This window comes from Halichoerus grypus, chromosome 10 (assembly GCF_964656455.1).
Source record: "Halichoerus grypus chromosome 10, mHalGry1.hap1.1, whole genome shotgun sequence".
Taxonomy (NCBI): Eukaryota; Metazoa; Chordata; class Mammalia; order Carnivora; family Phocidae; genus Halichoerus; species Halichoerus grypus.
The window spans coordinates 118,707,844-118,726,846 of record NC_135721.1 but is presented as its reverse complement, the minus strand read 5'-3'; the positions used below and the strand labels follow the sequence as shown (position 1 = coordinate 118,726,846).

Sequence of the window (19,003 nt, the reverse complement as noted above, 5' to 3'; positions counted from 1 at the left end):
CCAGGATGACAGCAGAGTGTAGACTAAGACGTGAAGGGGCCACCAACAAAGGAGAGAGCCCAAGGTCTAGGGCAGGCCAGCCCCGTTCTGAGTTAGTCCTCTCGTCTACAAAAGGACAAACTGCCATCTACCCTGGGTGCGGACTGCAGTCGGCACCAGTCTGGCCTAGAATGTGTACTCAGTAAGTGATCTTATTATCACTCTGAAGGGGCCCAAATGTCATGCTTCACGGGCACTTCATTTGATGGGAAAGACAGGGGCAGTGAGCACGGGCATGACGTCATCAGACCGGTACTGCGGATGCCTGGCTCGGGGGGCCGTTTTGGAGGAGGGCAGGGACAATAAGAGATTGGAGGCAAGCTAATTCAGGAAGGTGCTGGAATAGCTCAGAGGAGAGAACGAAGGCCAACACTGGGCAGGGGCCAGGCGAAAGCGAAGCGTGCCAGAGGTATGAGCGACGGGGCCTGGCAATCGGTGAGTGCGAGCGCACGCACGTGCACACTGGGGAGGAGGGGGTTACTTCTTAGTCAGGGAGAACACTTTCTAAAGCAAAGGAAGTCTTGAATGACCACGATGAGAGAGGAACTGCCACAGAGAAGCCAACAGTCACAGGGCAGCAGGACTCACAGGTCTGTGAGTTTCTGGAGCACAGGAACACGGTCAGGACGGCCACAAGCACAAAGTGTCGGCTGAACCAGGGGCCATGGAGGTGGGCAGCTTTGAGGAAGAAGAGCAGCCAGCAAAGGAGTCTGAGGGGGATGCCTCAGGGAGGCAGGAAAGAGGGGAGACGGCAGGTATTCCAAAGCTGCAGACAGAGGAAGATTTTAAGAACGACTTGGTGAACGGAGCTGAATGTTACCAAGAAGGCAGGCAGAACAGGGAGGACACCTCATTCCTGACGATGTGGTGCTGAACAGAGCAGACCAGAAGTTATTCTTTCAAGAAATAAAATTCAGCATTTACTGAGAAAGCATGACATCTCTATCCTTAAGATATGTATCTTTTATCTTTACCTGGAAATATAAAATATGCACATACAGAAAAGTACAGACTAGAGAGCAAATAAATCTGGTATCAACAGCATACGCCTTGTGGGACAGTGAAGGAAAGGCAAGAGTGAGATGAAGATGAGTTCATTTCACAGGGAAAAGGAGAGCGTGAGTCAGGTTTTAAACAGGTGGGCTCACACCGACACAGACACACAGCAAGGAACATAAAATGACAAAAAGCAAGAGGACAGTCTGAAACAGAATGTAAATGATGTGCACATCTGCTGGGCCGTCTTCCTTCCCTGGTAGCTGCTCAGACCTGACCCACAGAAGTGAGCTCCCAGCAGCCATGTCTACACAACACACCCACCCTGGGCCAACAGCCTTTGGTCCATGCAGATTGGTTCCGAGTGGGTACCTGACCCAGGTGACCCCCAGTTCCTTCTCTACGTATCTGGAAAGAGAAATTAGTCTCTCTCCAAGAAGCTGAACCGATGACAAAAAAACTGTAGGAGTTGTCAGCAACCCTATTTCCTGCCATGTGGATGGAAACAAATAAAAGAAAATCAACAGCTTGTGATACAATGGTCAATTAATACTTCATAATTAGGGGCACCTGGCTGGCTCAGTCAGTTAAGCGTCTGCTGTCGGCTCAGGTCATGATCCCAGGATCCTGGGATCGAGCCCCGCGCATCGGGCTCCCTGCCCTGCTTCTCCCTCTGCCTCTGCCTGATGCTCCCCCTGCTTGTGCGCGCTCTGTCAAATAAATAAATAAAATCTTAAAAAAAAACATTAATACTTCATAATTCTACCTGGTCATGCTCTATAACCGCTCACATAGTTAGGCTTACATTAACAAAGCAGCTAACCCAATCAAGGCAACGATGTGATCAGCCCGCTCATACTCCGCCTCTGCCTCCCAGCTGCTGTCACTGGTGGGACACCACCAGGCTGGGTCACCCTGGGCCCTGAGCGAAACCAGAGTAGAGGGCATCTATCCCTCCAGGCAGCAGGGCTTGGAATTAGTCTGTCACCCATAGACCTAGCAGCTGGGGCACCAGGGAGGGGGTCTGGCAGGCCTGGGCCTCCAGGTCCAATGCTGCCCAAAGCCACATGCCATCTCCACTCTCCCCCCTCCCCCCTCAGCCCACTGCTTTCCCTCCTCACCCTCCTACTCTCACGTTAGGACTTCCACGCCCCGCATGCCCTCAGTCAGGTCCCAGCTCAGACACACACACTGGGCAAGGATGGGTGAAGGAGTGAAGGTCCCAGCCACCGAAGGCCCAGCTGATGGCTACTGAAGGCCCAGCGTGCCCTGCGTCAGAGCACACCCCAGGCCAGGCCCAGTTTCCTACACTCCATTTTCCCACTTGAAAAAACTTCCAGAAAGGGGCGCCTGGGTGGCTCAGTCGTTAAGCGTCTGCCTTCAGCTCAGGTCATGATCCCAGGGTCCTGGGATCGAGCCCCGCATCGGGCTCCCTGCTCGGCGGGAAGCCTGCTTCTCCCTCTCCCTCTGCCTGCTGCTCTGCCTACTTGTGCTCTCTCTCTGTCAAATAAATAAATAAAATCTTTAAAAAAAAAAAAAAAAAAAAAAAAAAAAAAAAAAAAAAAAAAAAAAGAAAAAACTTCCAGAAAGTCTACCTAGACCAACTATTGTAGGCAGATTGGAAAGAAGCTCTTTTTTTAAATCTCTGTGCCACACCAAAAGACAACAAAAGGATATTGGAAGCGATAAATATTAACAATTCTAAGAAAAGACTCGGACATGGTAATTTTCAAAACACAGTAAAAACTGTTCGTTTTTAAAAGAGAGAGAGGGGGTGACGAAGGTAAAAAGTAAAACAGAGGAAGACATTCTGTGCCACGTGGGCATGGAGGCGATGGCGGGAGGTGAGGCTGGGTGTAGCCCCCAAACCGGCATTCCGGTGGGTGCCATGGGCTTAGGGGGGTGAGAAGTAATTCAAGAGGGCAACAAAGAGCTTTGACCCAAAGGCTATCATGTGCAGACTGAAGACAACAAGCTCCTACAGCCTGTGAGAAGGTCCAAGAAACCAGCCAGGCTATGCACGCAGACACCCCTCTTAGCCATGCTGAGTTTCTTCCCTCAGTTGCTCTACATCCCTGAAGCCACAGGGAGGCCAGGAGCCAGGAGCCAGGCCCTTTTCATATGTCAGCTGGCTGACACAACTGGCTTGCTGACTGGTATCTCCACAACTACTCTTGCCTCTTCTACACAACACCCAGAGTGATCTTTCTAGAACTCGAACGTGATCAAGTCACTGCCACAGCTCACACACATCCCAGGACTCCCAAACAGGTGTTGGGTAGATCCTTCCTCCTTCACTTGGCCTGTAATGCCTTCCATCACCTGATGCCTACCAACGTCTCCATTTTAATCTCCCACTGCTTCCCATTCTATCAAAAATCACTGAACCTAAAGCATCTACTCTGTGCCAGACACTGTTTTAGGTGAAAGGGATAAAATAATGAGTAAGACATTCAAAGTCCCAATCTTCATGGAGCTTATATTTTACTAATAGAAGACACACAATAAACAAACACTTGGCTGTGCACGTTATGCTAGGTGGAAATAAGTGCTAAACAGAAAAACTAAGCAGAGTAAGACAATGGAGCAGCAGGGCACTGTTTCCATCAGGGTAGTCGGGAAAGGCCTCTCTGAGAGGATAATACGTGGTCAAGACTGAAATGAAATGAGCGAAGAACCATGAGAACGTGTGGGGTAAGAATGGTCTACAGAGAGGGTCCCCCCAGAGTAGAAGCATACCTGGGTTTTTCTGAGGAACAGCAAGGTGAGGCTGGAGTGTAAGGAGCATGGGAGAGACTGGACAGAGATGAAGTCAGAGAGGTGACAAGAGAGGTGACTGGGGGGCAGAGAGTGTCCCCCACAAGGCCCTACAGGCAAAGTAAGACTCCCACCTCCACTTGCCTCCCAGCCCCTCGGACACACTATTTCATGACCCTGAGGTTCCATGCATGTTTAGGACACCCTTCCCCACCCCTGCCCATCAGGCAAACTTCTGTGCATCTTTTGAAACCAAATGGGATATCTCACCACTGTGAAAGCTTCTGGACGTTCTCCAGCCAGCTAGACTTAAGAAGCCCCCTCTCTGGCTGTCTCAGCACCTTGACATACTGATCTGTAAACATCTATTTATGTGTCTGCTTCCCAAGAAGTCAGGGAGGTTACGAATCACCTGTAGCCAGCACCGCGCTGAGCTTGTGTATATATATTCATATATTTATAGTTATGTATTTATATATATATATTTATATATAACAAGTGGTCAAAATTATTTGAGTTGAACTGCTGTTTTGAACTAAAACATTAATTGGTAAGAGAAAAACAGTATAAACTGAGCCATAAAAATTATAACAAATTATTATATGTAGAGGGAAAACTTCAATTGCACACATAAACATCTAAACCTAAATGCTACAGTCATAAATAAATTTCAGAAATATAACCTCATACTGAAAAAAGTAACAAAAGGAAACTGCCTATGTGGGGAGAAACACAGTATGTAGAGAAACAAGAGGAGGAGGTAATTATGAACTCAATTAATTACAGGTTAATTTCCACCCACAAGCTCATATGGAATCTAGGACATCAGACAGCCCCATAAGGAAGGTAGGCCAGAAAGATAAGCTCTCGCTAAAGGTAACTTCCCAAGGACATGTCCAACAATTCCAGCGCTTACGGGAACAGCAGGGTGAGGCAGGAAATGCTCCTACCTCTGCATCCAGAGTGGCTGAAGCTACAATCAATCGAAGATCCCCTCGCTTTCTCTGAATCTAAAAAAGAAGGCATTAGGAAAAAATGAAACAGTGAGATACGTACAGATGATATATTTTGGTACCTGCAATTTACTTCAGAATAAATCAGTGTGTGTATTTTGGGGGAGTCAAGGGGGGAGCTTATAGATGAAACAAGACTGACCACAAGTTGGTAACTATTAAAGTCATAGGTAAAAGGTGGTTCATTATACTATTTTTTCTAATTGTTTAAATAGTAAAATTTTCCAAAATAAAAACATTAAAAAAAATGTTTATTGAAAGTTTAAAGGAGCTTTAGAAACTGAATTTGAATTTACCAAAAGTAAAACCATTTCTTCCTGATACTTGGATTTCTGGATAGTCAGAATCTATGTATACGCAGTTGAAGTATGGAAAAAGTACATTAAAAACAAACAAACAACAAAGGATAACACTGAGACAGAAATACGGACAAAAGATCTTAACAGTTATTCAAAGAAAGGAATGATCAACAGGCAGAGAAGAAATGATCATATAAAGCATAGCAAAAATACATGATAACATGACATTACTTTTTCATCTATCGCACTGGCCAAGATTTATTTAAGGCTAATACTCAGGGCTCACAAAGATTCAGTGAAATAAGGCTCTTATTATACTGCTTCCCAGAGAATAATAAGCAGGTGGGATTATCCCTAATCAGTATCAAAAGTATAAATCTTTGGCCAAAGAATAACATCATGAAAACAACAAGAACAATGGCAACTAACATGTACTAAGTGATGTGCTATTCCCGGGTCTCTGCACACGGCCGTGCAGAGATGCCCGGCTGAGGGGGCTAGAGGCATCTGAAGCCCAGAACATCCTCCCCTCACCTAGCTGTGGACAGCCTCCAAGTGCGGGCATCTTGCTCTAATTTGTACACCGGTGGGACTTCAGTCTATTTGTGACCCTGTGCCAGGTACCATCTGAAGAATTTTATGTGATCTTATTTAAGTCTCATAATAAATGATGATCTAGAACAGCTCTGTCCAAGAGAGCTCTCTCCAAGGATGGAGAGGTTCTGTCCAATGCACTAGCCATTAGCCGTGCGTGGTTACAGAGCTCTTGAAATCTGGCCAATGTGACAGAGGAACTGTATTTTTAATTTTATTCTATTTTAATTAGCTGACTGCCACAGGTGGCTAGTGGCTGCCATAGGGGAAAGCATACTAGCGCAGATGTAGAGACTTCTTTCATCCCCATTTTAGAGATGAGTAAACTCAGCAGTCAGAATCTGAACCCAGGCAATCTGACCCAGAGTCCATGCTTTTAATTACTTTGGTCTATTCCCTGTTTCTAGACTCCTGTGATTGGGAATATGCTCAAAGAAAACAATCAGAAAATACAGGACGGGAGGAGAGGTAAGGCTGAAGTAAGATTGCCCATGAGTTGTAATAGTTGAATCCAGATGATGGGCACAGAGGGGTCATTAAACCCTTCTCTTACTCTGCAGTATGTCTGAATAAAAAATAAAAATTAAAACAGAAGTGCAACAGATTTCATTATAAAGGTGCTCATTACAATTTTATTTCAAATACTTCAAATCTGGAAGCCATATAAATGCCTAACAGTAAGGGAAGAGTCAAATACTTTATGGTAGGGACATATGATTGTATAGACATTATTAAATACAATGTCTTCAAGGAATATTCAATGACACAGAAAAATTATTTTGATGTAATATTAAGAGAAACATGCAAGGTACAAATTAGTGCCTACAGTCCAATCCCTATCGTGCCAAAACAGATGCACGTACACACAGACACACACAAAAAAAGAAGAAACATACCAACATTCCACCAGCGATTTTCTCTGAATGGGTAGAATTATGGATCATTTAAATTTTTTTCCTTCCTATTTGACTGGATTTTCCAAATTGCTACAATTACTTTCCTAATCAAGCAATAAAACAAAATGAGAACACAAGAACAAAAGTCTGGCAGTGAAGTCACACCTTCTTCAGCAAGCCAATGGCAATATCTGTGTACAGGGTCCTCTCGTGGGCTTCATCCAGCACGACGGCACTAAGAAGCGAAGGGAAGACCTCGGTGAGCATCACACAAACCACCCACATCATCCCATCCAGATCATCAAAGGGACTTCTGTGTGTCCAGTCCCCACGCAATCACCTTGTATCAAAAGCTGAGCTACGTTACTCCCCCTTGACAAGGAAGGAACTATTAAGCTAATAAAAATGGTGATATCAACACATCTTGGTGAAGAAAACAGTATATTTATTGCTATCTTTAAAGAGTTTTATAACCCATAGTGGATTCTAATGGGACCTAATACCTGATTTTAAATTACAATATAACGCATAACCCCACAGAGCACATAAAAATCGGAACAAGGCCCCACCCACTGAAGACTGTTAAGCTGCAGAGAACAGCACAGAGACATGTGATCACAGCTGTGTCGCGTGTATATACCCAGGACTCAAATTTAACGTTCTTCCCTAGAATACCACAGAGCCTGTGTAGGACAATGTTAATGCCATGAGCAATGGACAAAGACACACAAAGAGGAAGACAGTGTAACTAACTATCTGGACTCTGCGTATTACGTGACACAAAACACTGCCCAGTTCTGTGCTATGATCTGCAGTCACCATCAATCCTGGGACATAACAGAGGCAAGAGAAGTATGACAAGTCAACAGATTATTCAAATAATGACAGGGATTTTAATGTGCCCATTTTTTACTGTTCGTAAATTCTGAGAAAGCATCAAAGGTTGCAACAGCCCAGGTAAAGAGAAAGCTCTGGGGCAGCTGAAGGCAGTCATGAAGTCCCAGCTATTAACACAACTACTTGGGTGCTTTTTGAAACTTCAGGGAAGTTATTGTAGGAAAAGCACAATTACCTATATTTTGTTAACAATGGATCAACCATCATTTCCCTGACCAACATTCCATCAGTCAGGAACTAAAAAACAAAAACACAAAGTTTTAGAAATAATTCATTTACACTGTACATTAATGATTTTTTCAAAAAGTTCAAATGTAACCAAATGCATACAACTCTTCGCCAGTGTGTGTACAAGATAATTCCCACAAAGGACCATGAGGAAACGCCCCAATACTTTAGCGATCAAGCAGTGCAACTGGTCACAAACAAGACTTCAATCACAGGGTCCTCAGCTGGGGCCTGCAAATCTTCCAGCAGAATTCCACCTGCATTTACTATCTGAACATTGGTTCAGCCCCATTTCCTCTGGGCCTGCACTACTGGTACTGTGGACGAACAGGCAGTGTAGACAAACCTTGTCCACACAAAGGAAGGCCACGAGTCTGAGATCATTGTTCTTAAAATGTCCCAAAGACTGCAGACCTGCAGCTCTTGAGGTTACTAACCTCAGCTTTGACTGCTATTATCTTAGAGAGGCTGGATAGGGCTGTGGTTAAGAACAGAGGCCATGGTGTCAGTGGGCTGGGAGCCCAGATCCTCATTCTGCCTTTACTTGCTGTGTGAACCTTGGGCAAGTTACCTACCCTCTCTGAGCCTGAGTCCTCATTTGTAAAATGGAAACAAAGTATCTACCTCGGAGGGTTATTATACATACATACATATATAGAGAGAGAGCGGCAGTACAGGTAAAGTGTTCAGCACAGGACCTGGTACACAGTGTTCATGACTATCAGGAGGCACCTGGGTGGCGCAGTCAGGTAAGTGGCCAACTCTTGATTTCTGCTCAGGTCATGAATTCTGGGTCGTGGGATCGAGCCCCATGTCAGGCCCTGTGCTGGTCATAGAGCCTGCTTAAGATTCTCTCTCTCGATCCCTCTCCCTCTGTCGCTCTCCCTCTCTTTCTCTAAAATAAATAAATCTTAAAAAAAAGAGTATCAGTTATTATTATTTAGGATTAATGTATGTTTATAAAATGCTTCAGAAACATGCAGTAACATATTATTACTGCCGCCCAAAATAACTCAGTACTTGAACAAGGCTAACCATCTTCCCTGCATGCTGTAGTTTAGTGCTTTTACTTTTTGTTTTAAGAACAGGATACGTTTCCATCACATTTTTCTTGGTCATGGTACCAGCTGCCACACATACACACAGCAGTGAGGAGGACCTGTCACCAATGACAGGCACCAGTTAAGAGCAGAGCGCCTAAAATGATGACCAAATGGAATACAAAAGCTTTTCATACAAGAGTCAAAAACAACCATTTGGTTATGTAACCCACTAAAAATTACCTACTTTAAATATATTTGATGGTACAGAAGAATATTCTCTTTACCCAGCAAAATGAATCTCAAAGGTAACAAAATACAAAAATTTAGAAAATAAGATCCCTGTTCTTATAAATCACTACCTTGTCTGGTTCATCTGATTATTTTCAACTTTCCTCTGTGGAAACTGAGAGGAAACTGAGAGCATTCCATTGTTCTGCAGAACCACCCGACCCGCACGACCCCAGCCCTGTGCTACGGAGCAGGCGCTCCGCTGACGAACACCCGTAACTGCGGACACGAGTTCAACAGTAGCAACTAGGTCAGAGAACATGCAAGTAAAATCCATCATCACGTAAACGTGAAAAAGTTCTAACTCGTGAAAATAGTATTTGTGAATTCGACGCTTTATCAATTTATACTGCCTTGTCCCTGTTTTTCAGTCTTTTACAGGCAAGACTCTATATTTTGACAGCTATGTGGATTGGTGGAAAAACAAAAAACATATAAGACAGGACAGCCTCAAGTCCTGGTTCTATCATCAACAGGCACATACCTGAGGCAAGTCATTCAGCCTCCCAGGCCCACAAGCTCTTCATCTGTAGAACCAAGGGCTCAACCTTCCTTCCGAGGTCCCTTCTGGGCCACGATTCAAGGACTCTCTGAGAGAGCTCCACACCTCCCCGCAGACTAAACTCCCTGAGGACAGGGTGATTTCGTACACTTTCTGCCCTGGTATCAGGGTCTCGGTCAGCAGTGATGCTGCATGTTTTTAAGCCCCGCCCCCCCAATAATCTTCTTCCTGGTTCACAGTAGGAAAAGCAGTGTGAGCACTTCACCTTGATTCTCGTGGCCAGTGGGTCGGTGCAGTCGTCAAAGCGGATGCAGTAGCCCACCTCGTGGCCCAGCACTGCACCCCTTTCCTCGGCTACTCTCCCTGCAACCTTTGGGAAGAAAGATCATGCTGAAAATAGAGACATAGAAATTACTGCACAGAGCACATACCAAGGAAAATCTAGTATTTTTTTAAATAAGTATGTGAACACAGTGGAGAATGAGAAGAAAAGGGGCAGGTCATCAGAGAAAAAGCATGATTTATTTACTTTGTGTCTCACTCCTCCATCTACAATCGACTTAGGGCAACTTAACTTATAATTAAGTATCATATAACAATAAGCAACATAAATGGAATCACATAAAGATGTTACAGATCAGGACCAAAGAAATGGCAGATAAAATTCAAAAGATCAAAGCCAAAGAGAAAATTTTAAAACACAGATATGCCAAAATTATCTCAGTCGAACCACAAATTCAGCTCGGCATTTCCTGGCAGCCGAAGCAAAAAGTGGAAGAAATGACAAGATTCACCGCAGTAAAGCTTTTTAGCATACCAACTGGGGAAAAATTTTCACATCTCTGTGCCTTGAAATAAAGTACCTTCCACTGGACCATAAAGGCAGGAGAATAGGAATGATCAAATTCAACACCGGGCCAAGGTCATCTTCTCTTTGGAGGCAAAAAAAATGACGTTTCCTGAGCCAGATAACCTAAAACAATTTGCAACAGTGCCCCAGCTACCAAAAGCATTAAAAGGGTAAATAAAGACAAGAATGCAGGTTAAAAAATGAAAGCAATGAAAAGGGGCAGAAAAGTGGAGGAGAAGGTAAATGAAGAATCCAAGTTAACATAATGAAGTAAAAGCAGAAAACAAAATACATAATAATATATTATGAAGACCATAAACTATAGATATATTTTTCACTTACCAATATATGACAAATAAAAGGGGAGCATAGGAAAGAGAAAACAAAACCCAACAGCAAGATCTCCTACTACCCCTAGAAGGCTATTCAAAGGTTATCAACTTATTAACAGAAAATGTTTGAAATGATGAATAAATCAAAGTGAAGGGCAATAAAAAGAAACTGAAGAGTTGAACGTTCATTATATCAACTGCCTGACTGAAAAAAACTACAGGAAAACCATATGCGAGGCTTCTGGGACCTGGCACAGCGCCCCCAACCCCCCACGTGAGGCAGGCAGTCAGTGTCCCTTCCTGTTCCCCCCTCCCCCCTCCGCCTGGGTCCACAGGTGAGGCCACCTCTCCACGGACTATCTGAGTCCTGGGTCTGGAACGTGGGCTGGCACAGGCGGTGGCCTGAGGCACTTTTCGCTACTGCCACTGGGTGCAGCAGCCCCAGGGTCAGAAGCCCAGAGCCTTCCTGCACTCAGCTCTCCAGGCATTTTCTGGCCATCAGTGTTGGAGAAACCCAAGAGCAGATGATGAATAGAAGGGGCTCTGCCTAATGACTTGGAATTACAGAGCTGGCAGGCCAAAACCGAATCACTCATTCCACACCACGCAGTCCTGGAAATCACCTTATGAAATCAGAAATCCATCCTACAGTATTGCTCTACCTCCGCAGGTTCTATTTCCTGCCAACCAGGATTTCACCGCGAAAATTTTGTTATTTTTTCAATTTCAACTCTACAGATCATTATACTATAAATCTCAGAAAATGGTACAGATAGAAAATGTGTACGTAGATCTATGAGGAGCTAATGGGAAAACAGGCTTGTAACAATGAGTATAAATGGACCAACCCTCTCCATAAAAACATAATCATTTTACAGGTCTAAAGGTAAAAGCCAAATACATTTATTCTTCTTATTTCACTGTTTGTATACATATGCTATAAAATATATTTTATCGTAAAACTCTTTTATTTTTTATGTATGATCACACCACTGGACATTTGAAAGGTCATATTCTATCAGCTTTCTAACAGATTTTTACCTCTACTATTTAAGTTTTACTCCCATAACTTCATCAATTGGACTGGATAAATACTATCTATTTGACTGAGGCAAATAAATACAGAGAAAGGGAGATCAAGAGAAAAAGAAATCCACTCACTGAGTACTTACCACCTGCAGGTTCTAGGCTGCAAGTTTTCACAAATTGTATCTCACTAAATATGCACGCAGCCCATGAGGTAGGCAAGATACCCTCGTTTTTACAAAGAAAGAAACTGAAATAAGACAGGTTTAGAGCTTGTCCTGAGTCACAGGTCAAGGCAGGGCCTGGTCTGGAAGACAAACTCAGACCCTATGAGCCCAGTGAACAAGCTCGTTAGTAAGTGCCTCTCACAGAGATCAAGCAATGGCTCATGCCATCTGTTCTTAGGCTCTGAGACTGTTTTCAGAGTTCAGCTGGCACACAAAGTACTCTTTGAGATGTAGCATTTCAAACTTGACAGCTCTATTAATACTCCACCGTTAATTTATACACTCTTTGCTCTTTCAAGAGAAGGCATGGAGTTTCATGGAATTATCCATAGCTACACATTTGGAGCTAAATGCAAAATGATTAAGAGCTAAGACTCCCAACTACAAACAGGAAAAATTGCTCTAATTTCTAAGTAACTGACTTATCTTTCGGTGACATAAAAGGTTAAGTCTAAACGCTGCAGTGTAGTTTCCCAACTGTTATCTCTATACTTACACTCACAAGACTCAGAAAATGTCTATCAGTAACTTCTACCTTGAAGACAATTAGAAAGTGAACTCTGGGGAAAAGGATAACACAATAATGAAAACTCAATACTGAGCAAATACTTGAGTAACTCAAGGCAACAGAATTAATTTCTTATCCAGGTAAGACGACAAAATAAAGGCACCCCCCATCTCCTCTGAGAGCTAATTTAGAACAACAAAAGAAATAAAAAATATTGTCAACCAAACCCTACATCTTCAATGAAAGAAGGAAACGGCTACAAGCCCAAACAAACGAGGAAGCACAGCTGCCGAATACCGTGAGGTGTGACTCTAGAAGACAGGCTCCGGCCTCCTCACAGCCCCAGCACACTACCGCTCTCTTAATGTTACCACCCTAACAGGCAGGGCGGACAATGCTTACTTTAGGAAGACAAGAAGCAGCCGTGTGTTCAGGCCCAGAAGACACAGGAAATGTTTCCATAGAGACCCATTTTGCTAGCAAACAATCACGAGGGAGAGAGAACTGAAGGAGAGGCAGCAGGCAGGCAGCCAGTACCAAGTCCTAAATCAGAGAGCCCACTGAATTTTATCATGAGCTATTACAGACCTCTGCAATCACTAAGGAGTGCACCTCCAGATCCTCATCCTCATCCTCATCCTGCCCCAGCAGAGGAGGATAAGAGATTTGGTGGGAGGCCGTGCACTAACCAGACCAGCACAACCTCACAACTCTGCAGCCATCAGTGGTCCAACTCAAAGATGGGTAATTATCATCAAAGTCCTAACGCCAGCCCACTGCAGTAAAGCCGACCAAGAAGGAAAGAAAGACAGGAACAGAAGCCAAAAAGCAGTTTAAAAAGAAACTTTAAAAGTATTGTTCAAAGAAACAAGTAGAATTCAGCTAAAGGAATCCAGTTTCAAAGAAACCATAAGCTGGAGCTAAAAACAGCTTAAGGCAGAAAGACAAAGTCAAAGGAGAGTCAAGGAGAAACAAGGTCTGAAATGGACAGGTCAGAAGCCAGTCTGTAGAGGTCCCCCAAATCTCACAGCTTGGATGTGATGGACACCTGAGAGACTTTTCTTAAATTTGAGAACAATCCCCATATTTATACAATGCTACAAACAACAGTTATAAAGTTAGAGAAACTTTTCCACAGCGGCAATAATAAAAAGCAAATCTGAATCAACTATGCTAGGGAAACACTAAAATATTATTCTACTCCCTCCATAAGAAAAGAAGAGAAAATCATTCTCATGTGAAGAGGTGACCCATGGGAATATAACCAACAACTGCAGGAAAAAAAGATTTACAGAAATGTGTCAGGCAGGGGGTGCGTCTGGGTGACTCAGTAGGTTAAACATCTGACTCTTGGTTTAGGCTCAGGTCATGATTTCAGGGTCGTGAGATTGAGCCCTGCACTGGGCTCTGCACTGAGCACGGAGCCTGTTTAAGATTCTCTCTCTGTCTCCCCCAGCCCCGCTCACGCACTCTCTCTTTCAAAAAAAAAAGAAAAAAAAAGCAATGCGTCAGACAGTTAATAAAAATGTTACATTATTTTTCTGCATTTTTTAAATGTTTGTAGTATTATCAGCTTTTCAATCTGTAATGTATTGTAATTATCTCCTCCCATTCTAGATATTCACTTTCCTTTTAAAGAAAAAAAAAAAACATTCAAAGAAGTGATTATGAGACCCAGGTAGAGATATAAAGGAGCCAAAATGGAATACATTTGACTAAAAACAATCACGAACATTGTGGACAGGCTTGGAGACATCTTACAAAAGAAACTGGAAAAGAGCAGATGATTCCAAAGATGGTGATAAATACTAAAAAGAGACAAAGGAGATCTAATACACACTTAATTGATGCCCTTAGGAAAAAGAATATACATGCCAAGATAGAACAGAAGAAAACCTGAGATATGAACCTGAAGACTCAAAAGTTCTTCCATATTTAAGAAACAATGAGACAGAAAAACCAGCATCGAGATACGTCCTGGCACAAAAACAAGCTTACGAGCATCCAAGCAGGAAGTGAGCCAGGAAGGAAGCGGGAAGAGAGCCCACTGGAACTCAGACTTCTGCACAGTGATCCTCCGTGTCAAAGGGCAGTGAGCAATGTCTGCACAGTTCCCAGGGAAAGAGAAGGCGAAGCAAGAGTTTCATAACAAAGACTACAACCAAACATTCTCAGGCATATACAATTCAGTCAATCTAGAAATAAGGCAAAATGAGCCATTCAAGGTTAGCAAAACCATGGTAGATAGAGAATTAGTGATGAACACTGGATCTATTTAAACTAGAATTAAAGTTAATCAGCTGTGGAAGTTATGATTACAGAAAAGAACATGTATTTATACCCTTGAAATGAAAGTCATAGCACTGCATCTATAACAAACAGAGGGAGAAAATGCAGAAAGAATAAGTGGGCCTTTGCTCTTTTGTAACAGGAAACTACCTGCAACAGTTTCAAAAACAAGTGATGTTAAAGCTTTCTGTAATCTTGTTTCTTAGTTTTCAAGCCTCCATACATTCTCATACGGTGAACAAATATTTCTCCAAAGTTAAGTAACTACTCCTATTTCACTTCAGTTTCCCCTTTTGTGAAATTCAACAAAAGCAAATGTATAGCTGGCATCCCATTTTTGTAGAATTACTTCTATGCATTCAAGGCACCACTCATCTTCATGTGAACATAAGAGCAAAGCTTGGAATGATGTTCACAAATGTTCACAAGGTTTTCGCTGGGTGGTGACATTTTTATTTATTTTAATTATTTTTTGTTTGTTCTGACTTCCACTGTACTTTATTACTACTTAAAAATTTGTGGGGCACCTGGGTGGCTCAGTCGTTAAGCGTCTACCTTCAGCTCAGGTCACGATCCCAGGGTCCTGGGATCAAGCCCCCCATCCGGCTCCCTGCTCAGCGGGAAGCCTGCTTTTCCCTCTCCCACCCCCACTTCCTTCTCTCGCTGTGTCTCTCTCTGTCAAATAAATAAATAAATCTTTAAAAAAAAAATTGTAATGTACAGGTATCAATTTTACAAAAATAAGCAGGTCGTAGTTCTTTTTCAACTGAAGAACTAAACACTCAAGGAGCCACACCATATTCATTTGGGGCCTTAAGGAAACAAGAAAAAAAAAGTCACTGAAACAGAAGACACAGATGGGAGTTTGTACAACATGGGAAAGAAACTTACTGTAACAGCAGCCACTCTTCGAGGCTGGGTCACTCCCACCACTCTTCCTTCGGCAGTCCAGCCCGCTTCTGCAAGGTACTGCAAATAAAACCACACCGAAGTATGCATCTGACACCACTTCTCCAGAAACAATTTCTTCCAAGATAATCCTGTATTGTGTTAAAATCACTGAGAAAGTTAGTAACAGATGGTTCTTATCCCAGCAGACATTTTGGAAATTATTTTCCAAATGAGGGATCTGAGGCTTGGCAATGTTAAGTAACTTGCTTACATTCACACCAGAGCTGATAATCAGAAGAACCAAGGCCCAAGTTTAACATTCTGACTCCCTTACAAATTTCCAAGTACCAGAGCTGCCTAAAGGAATAAACTACTATCCATGGGCCACACAGTGCTAAATCTACAGGACAAAGAATTTTAAAGTACATAGAGAGACATCTCAATGTAAATATCAACCATACAGAACATTTTAGTCAGATTAAATAAAAATAACTAGATTTTGTACATGTGTATATATGCCATTATATCAGAACACACAAAATTTGACAGTATGTATTTATCTGATTTATTTATGTATTTATTTGCTATATATATTCATTTGTTATGTATTCATTTGATCGTATACACTTTTAAAATCCAAAGTGGTAACAGCTGTTATCAGTTACATATTTTTATAATGTCTAAATTGCTTCACAATGAATATATATTTTACAGTAGGAAAAAAATTAAAAATGCTACTACATGTATCTACTCACTTGTTCAAAAGAAACAAGGGAAGAAACTAAAGAGAATGGTTATCTACGGAGGATCGGGAGGAAAGGAGGAAAAATGGAAACAGGGCAGCAGGGGATGAAGAGGGAATGACAATGCTCCGAGTAGATGTTTCTGGGGAGCTCTGATTCAGAGCCAGGCATGTTTCACATGCTCTTCAAGTGCCCAAAACATAAACAAAACCAACCAAGATGTACATGATGGGAAACCAGGAGGAAATACAAACACTAACAAATGGCCCTTTCTGTAGCACAAATGAATTACAGGATCACACCCAAGGGGATGGGGAAGACATAACCTAAGTAACCGGAAAACAAGGTCTGGACTAGATGCTATAAAAGCCAATGAGAGAGAACCATGATCTAGTCAGTAAATGTGGGTAAATAACCAAATGGGGGTATGGGTTAGTAATTCTAAAACTATTTTATGTTTATATTAGAATCCAACAAATAAGTTAACATATTGTAAATAATGAGGACTGAGTTTCTCACTATAGGAGAAATTTACAAATAAGGAAAGGCTAAAATGAGCCCTATGGTGTTGGATTACAATCAGAAGTATCAGCATAAATTCATGGTTTTTAATACATACACAGACTGATACAGATATACAGATGTTTTTATGTGTGGGGATTAGTAGTCACATATATATTTCCTAAATCTGCCCACTGAGACTTATAGCAATGACACCTCAGTGGCAACGAGCACCCTAGCACCCAATTCTTGATTGCTAAACACCATTCTCCAATAAAGGAACCAGGGCTCCTTGGAGAAGTGTTTGACCCCAGGGCTAGTCAGGGAAAATATAAGAAAAGCCTGAAATGTCCTGTAGTACCAGAAAGTAAGGAAAGGTTAAAAAAAAAAAAAAAAAAAAAAAAGGCTTTAGGAAAGGACATAGGGCCTAACTAAAGGAGCTCCTAATGATCAAAGTAACAAACTAAAAAAGACAGTATTGGATTTTAAGCCACGGAACAAAATATATATTCATGAATCCACACTGATGTATATAATAAATGAGGGAAAAAGGACAGTTCTTCCTTAGAGAAGATTCCATTTAATGAAGGAAAAAGGGAAAGAGAAAAGCATCAAGCAAACCCCTGAGTAAGTGCTGCAGACAAGATCCACTAAGGGATGCTAAAATTAGGAGGCAAAAGCTTGAAGGGAAGGGGAGTATCTGCAGTCTGAAAATATCTCCCCTAGATATTTACCAACTACCAACAAAGGGCAAGACAGTAACTTTAGGGGCAAAGCCTGGCACCTGAACCAAGGTTAACCTCGCCAGCAATCAGACATCAGCATCTCAAACCCCGTGATATGATGCACTGAGGAGGACACACCATTTCTGTGGTTTTCTTTCCCAAAATCCACCAGCTCATTCTAACCATGAGAAAACATCACACAAATCCAAACTGAGAGGTGTTCTATCACATAAATGCCCAGCACTCTTCAAAAATGTCAAGGTCCTGAAGGATGAGGAGGACAGACTGAGGAAACTCCCCCAGCCTAGAGAAGACTAGGGAGACATAACAACTCAATGCAATGTGAGGTCCTGGACCTTGGAACTAGAAAGGGACACCAGTGAGAACACTGAAGAGATGCGGAAGATCTGTAGCCCAGCGGCTGCACTGTACCAGTAGAGACGCCTGCTTTTGATTACTGCAGCAGGGGAAGTGGTGGGAGAGGTTTAAGGGAATTCTGTGTTATTTTTACAACTGTTCTGTTAGCCCAAAATTAGCTATAAATAATAGTTTAAAAAAACAACTGTAAGGGACAACATGTTTTAGATAATGTAGGTTTTTGCCATAAAAACTGTAAAGTTTCTCTCTCTTGATTAAATACATAACACAAAACACTACCAACCACACCAATCAACACAAAGGCAAAAACAGAACTACAAGAAATAATAGCTAAGATTCACAGACTACGTTATTAAGTGCCAGGAACTGTGCTGAGCACCTTGCATGCATAAGCCCATTTAATCCTCACAATATATCTATGAGGAAGGTAACAGCATCATCAACAATTTAGAGATAAGCAAACAAAGAGATCACAGAACTTGTCCAAGGACCTGGATAAAAATCTAGAGCTGGGATTTAAGCTCGGCAAACCACAGCCCTGCCACATAACCAGGACACAATTCTACCATCCAAAATAAAACGCACATACTTGTAGTCAATCTCTTAGTAACAGTGGTAAGCGAAAGAAAAAAAATTTCCATAATAAACAACCTGCCCATGAAGCCAGTCTCCTCGATACACCTGTGATTCAGACTCCTGCATGCTTATGACTGCTGACAGATGGAAATTTAAAGATGCTGCAAAAGCAGGAATAGTGTTGCTATCAAAAGGCAGTGGATGTCCGCCAAAGGCAAGGGAAGCAAGGGCAAAAATGAACTATTGGGACTTCATCAAGATAAAAAGCTTTTGCAAAGCAAAGGAAACAGTCAACAAAACCAAAAGACAACTGACAGAATGGGAGAAGATATTTGCAAATGACATATCAGATAAAGGGCTAGTATCCAAAATCCATAAAGAACTCATCAAACTCAACACCAAAAG

General features: G+C 42.3%; 1 protein-coding gene and 1 long non-coding RNA gene across 16 annotated transcripts in view; one reads left to right on the top strand and one right to left on the bottom strand.

Moving 5' to 3' along the window:
* Positions 1-19,003, top strand: part of LOC144379288 (uncharacterized) — a 1,054,371-nt gene that overhangs the window by 391,716 nt on the left and 643,652 nt on the right. The window lies entirely within an intron of this gene.
* The window catches only part of DHX35 (DEAH-box helicase 35), a 66,072-nt gene that overhangs the window by 33,044 nt on the left and 14,025 nt on the right, over positions 1-19,003 (bottom strand). For 4 of the 6 annotated variants that reach the window (XM_078057184.1, XM_078057187.1, XM_078057188.1 and 1 more), the window contains exons 4-8: positions 15,676-15,753; positions 9,818-9,922; positions 7,667-7,728; positions 6,760-6,829; positions 4,743-4,802 (exon numbers count right to left, since the gene is read on the bottom strand). In XM_078057184.1, the coding sequence (XP_077913310.1) occupies positions 4,743-4,802; positions 6,760-6,829; positions 7,667-7,728; positions 9,818-9,922; positions 15,676-15,753 (375 nt within the window). Of the gene's footprint in view, positions 1-4,742; positions 4,803-6,759; positions 6,830-7,666; positions 7,729-9,817; positions 9,923-14,493; positions 14,599-15,675; positions 15,754-18,673; positions 18,794-19,003 lie in introns of those variants that run through there. The other 2 variants (XM_078057185.1, XM_078057189.1) reach the window with 2 other exon arrangements.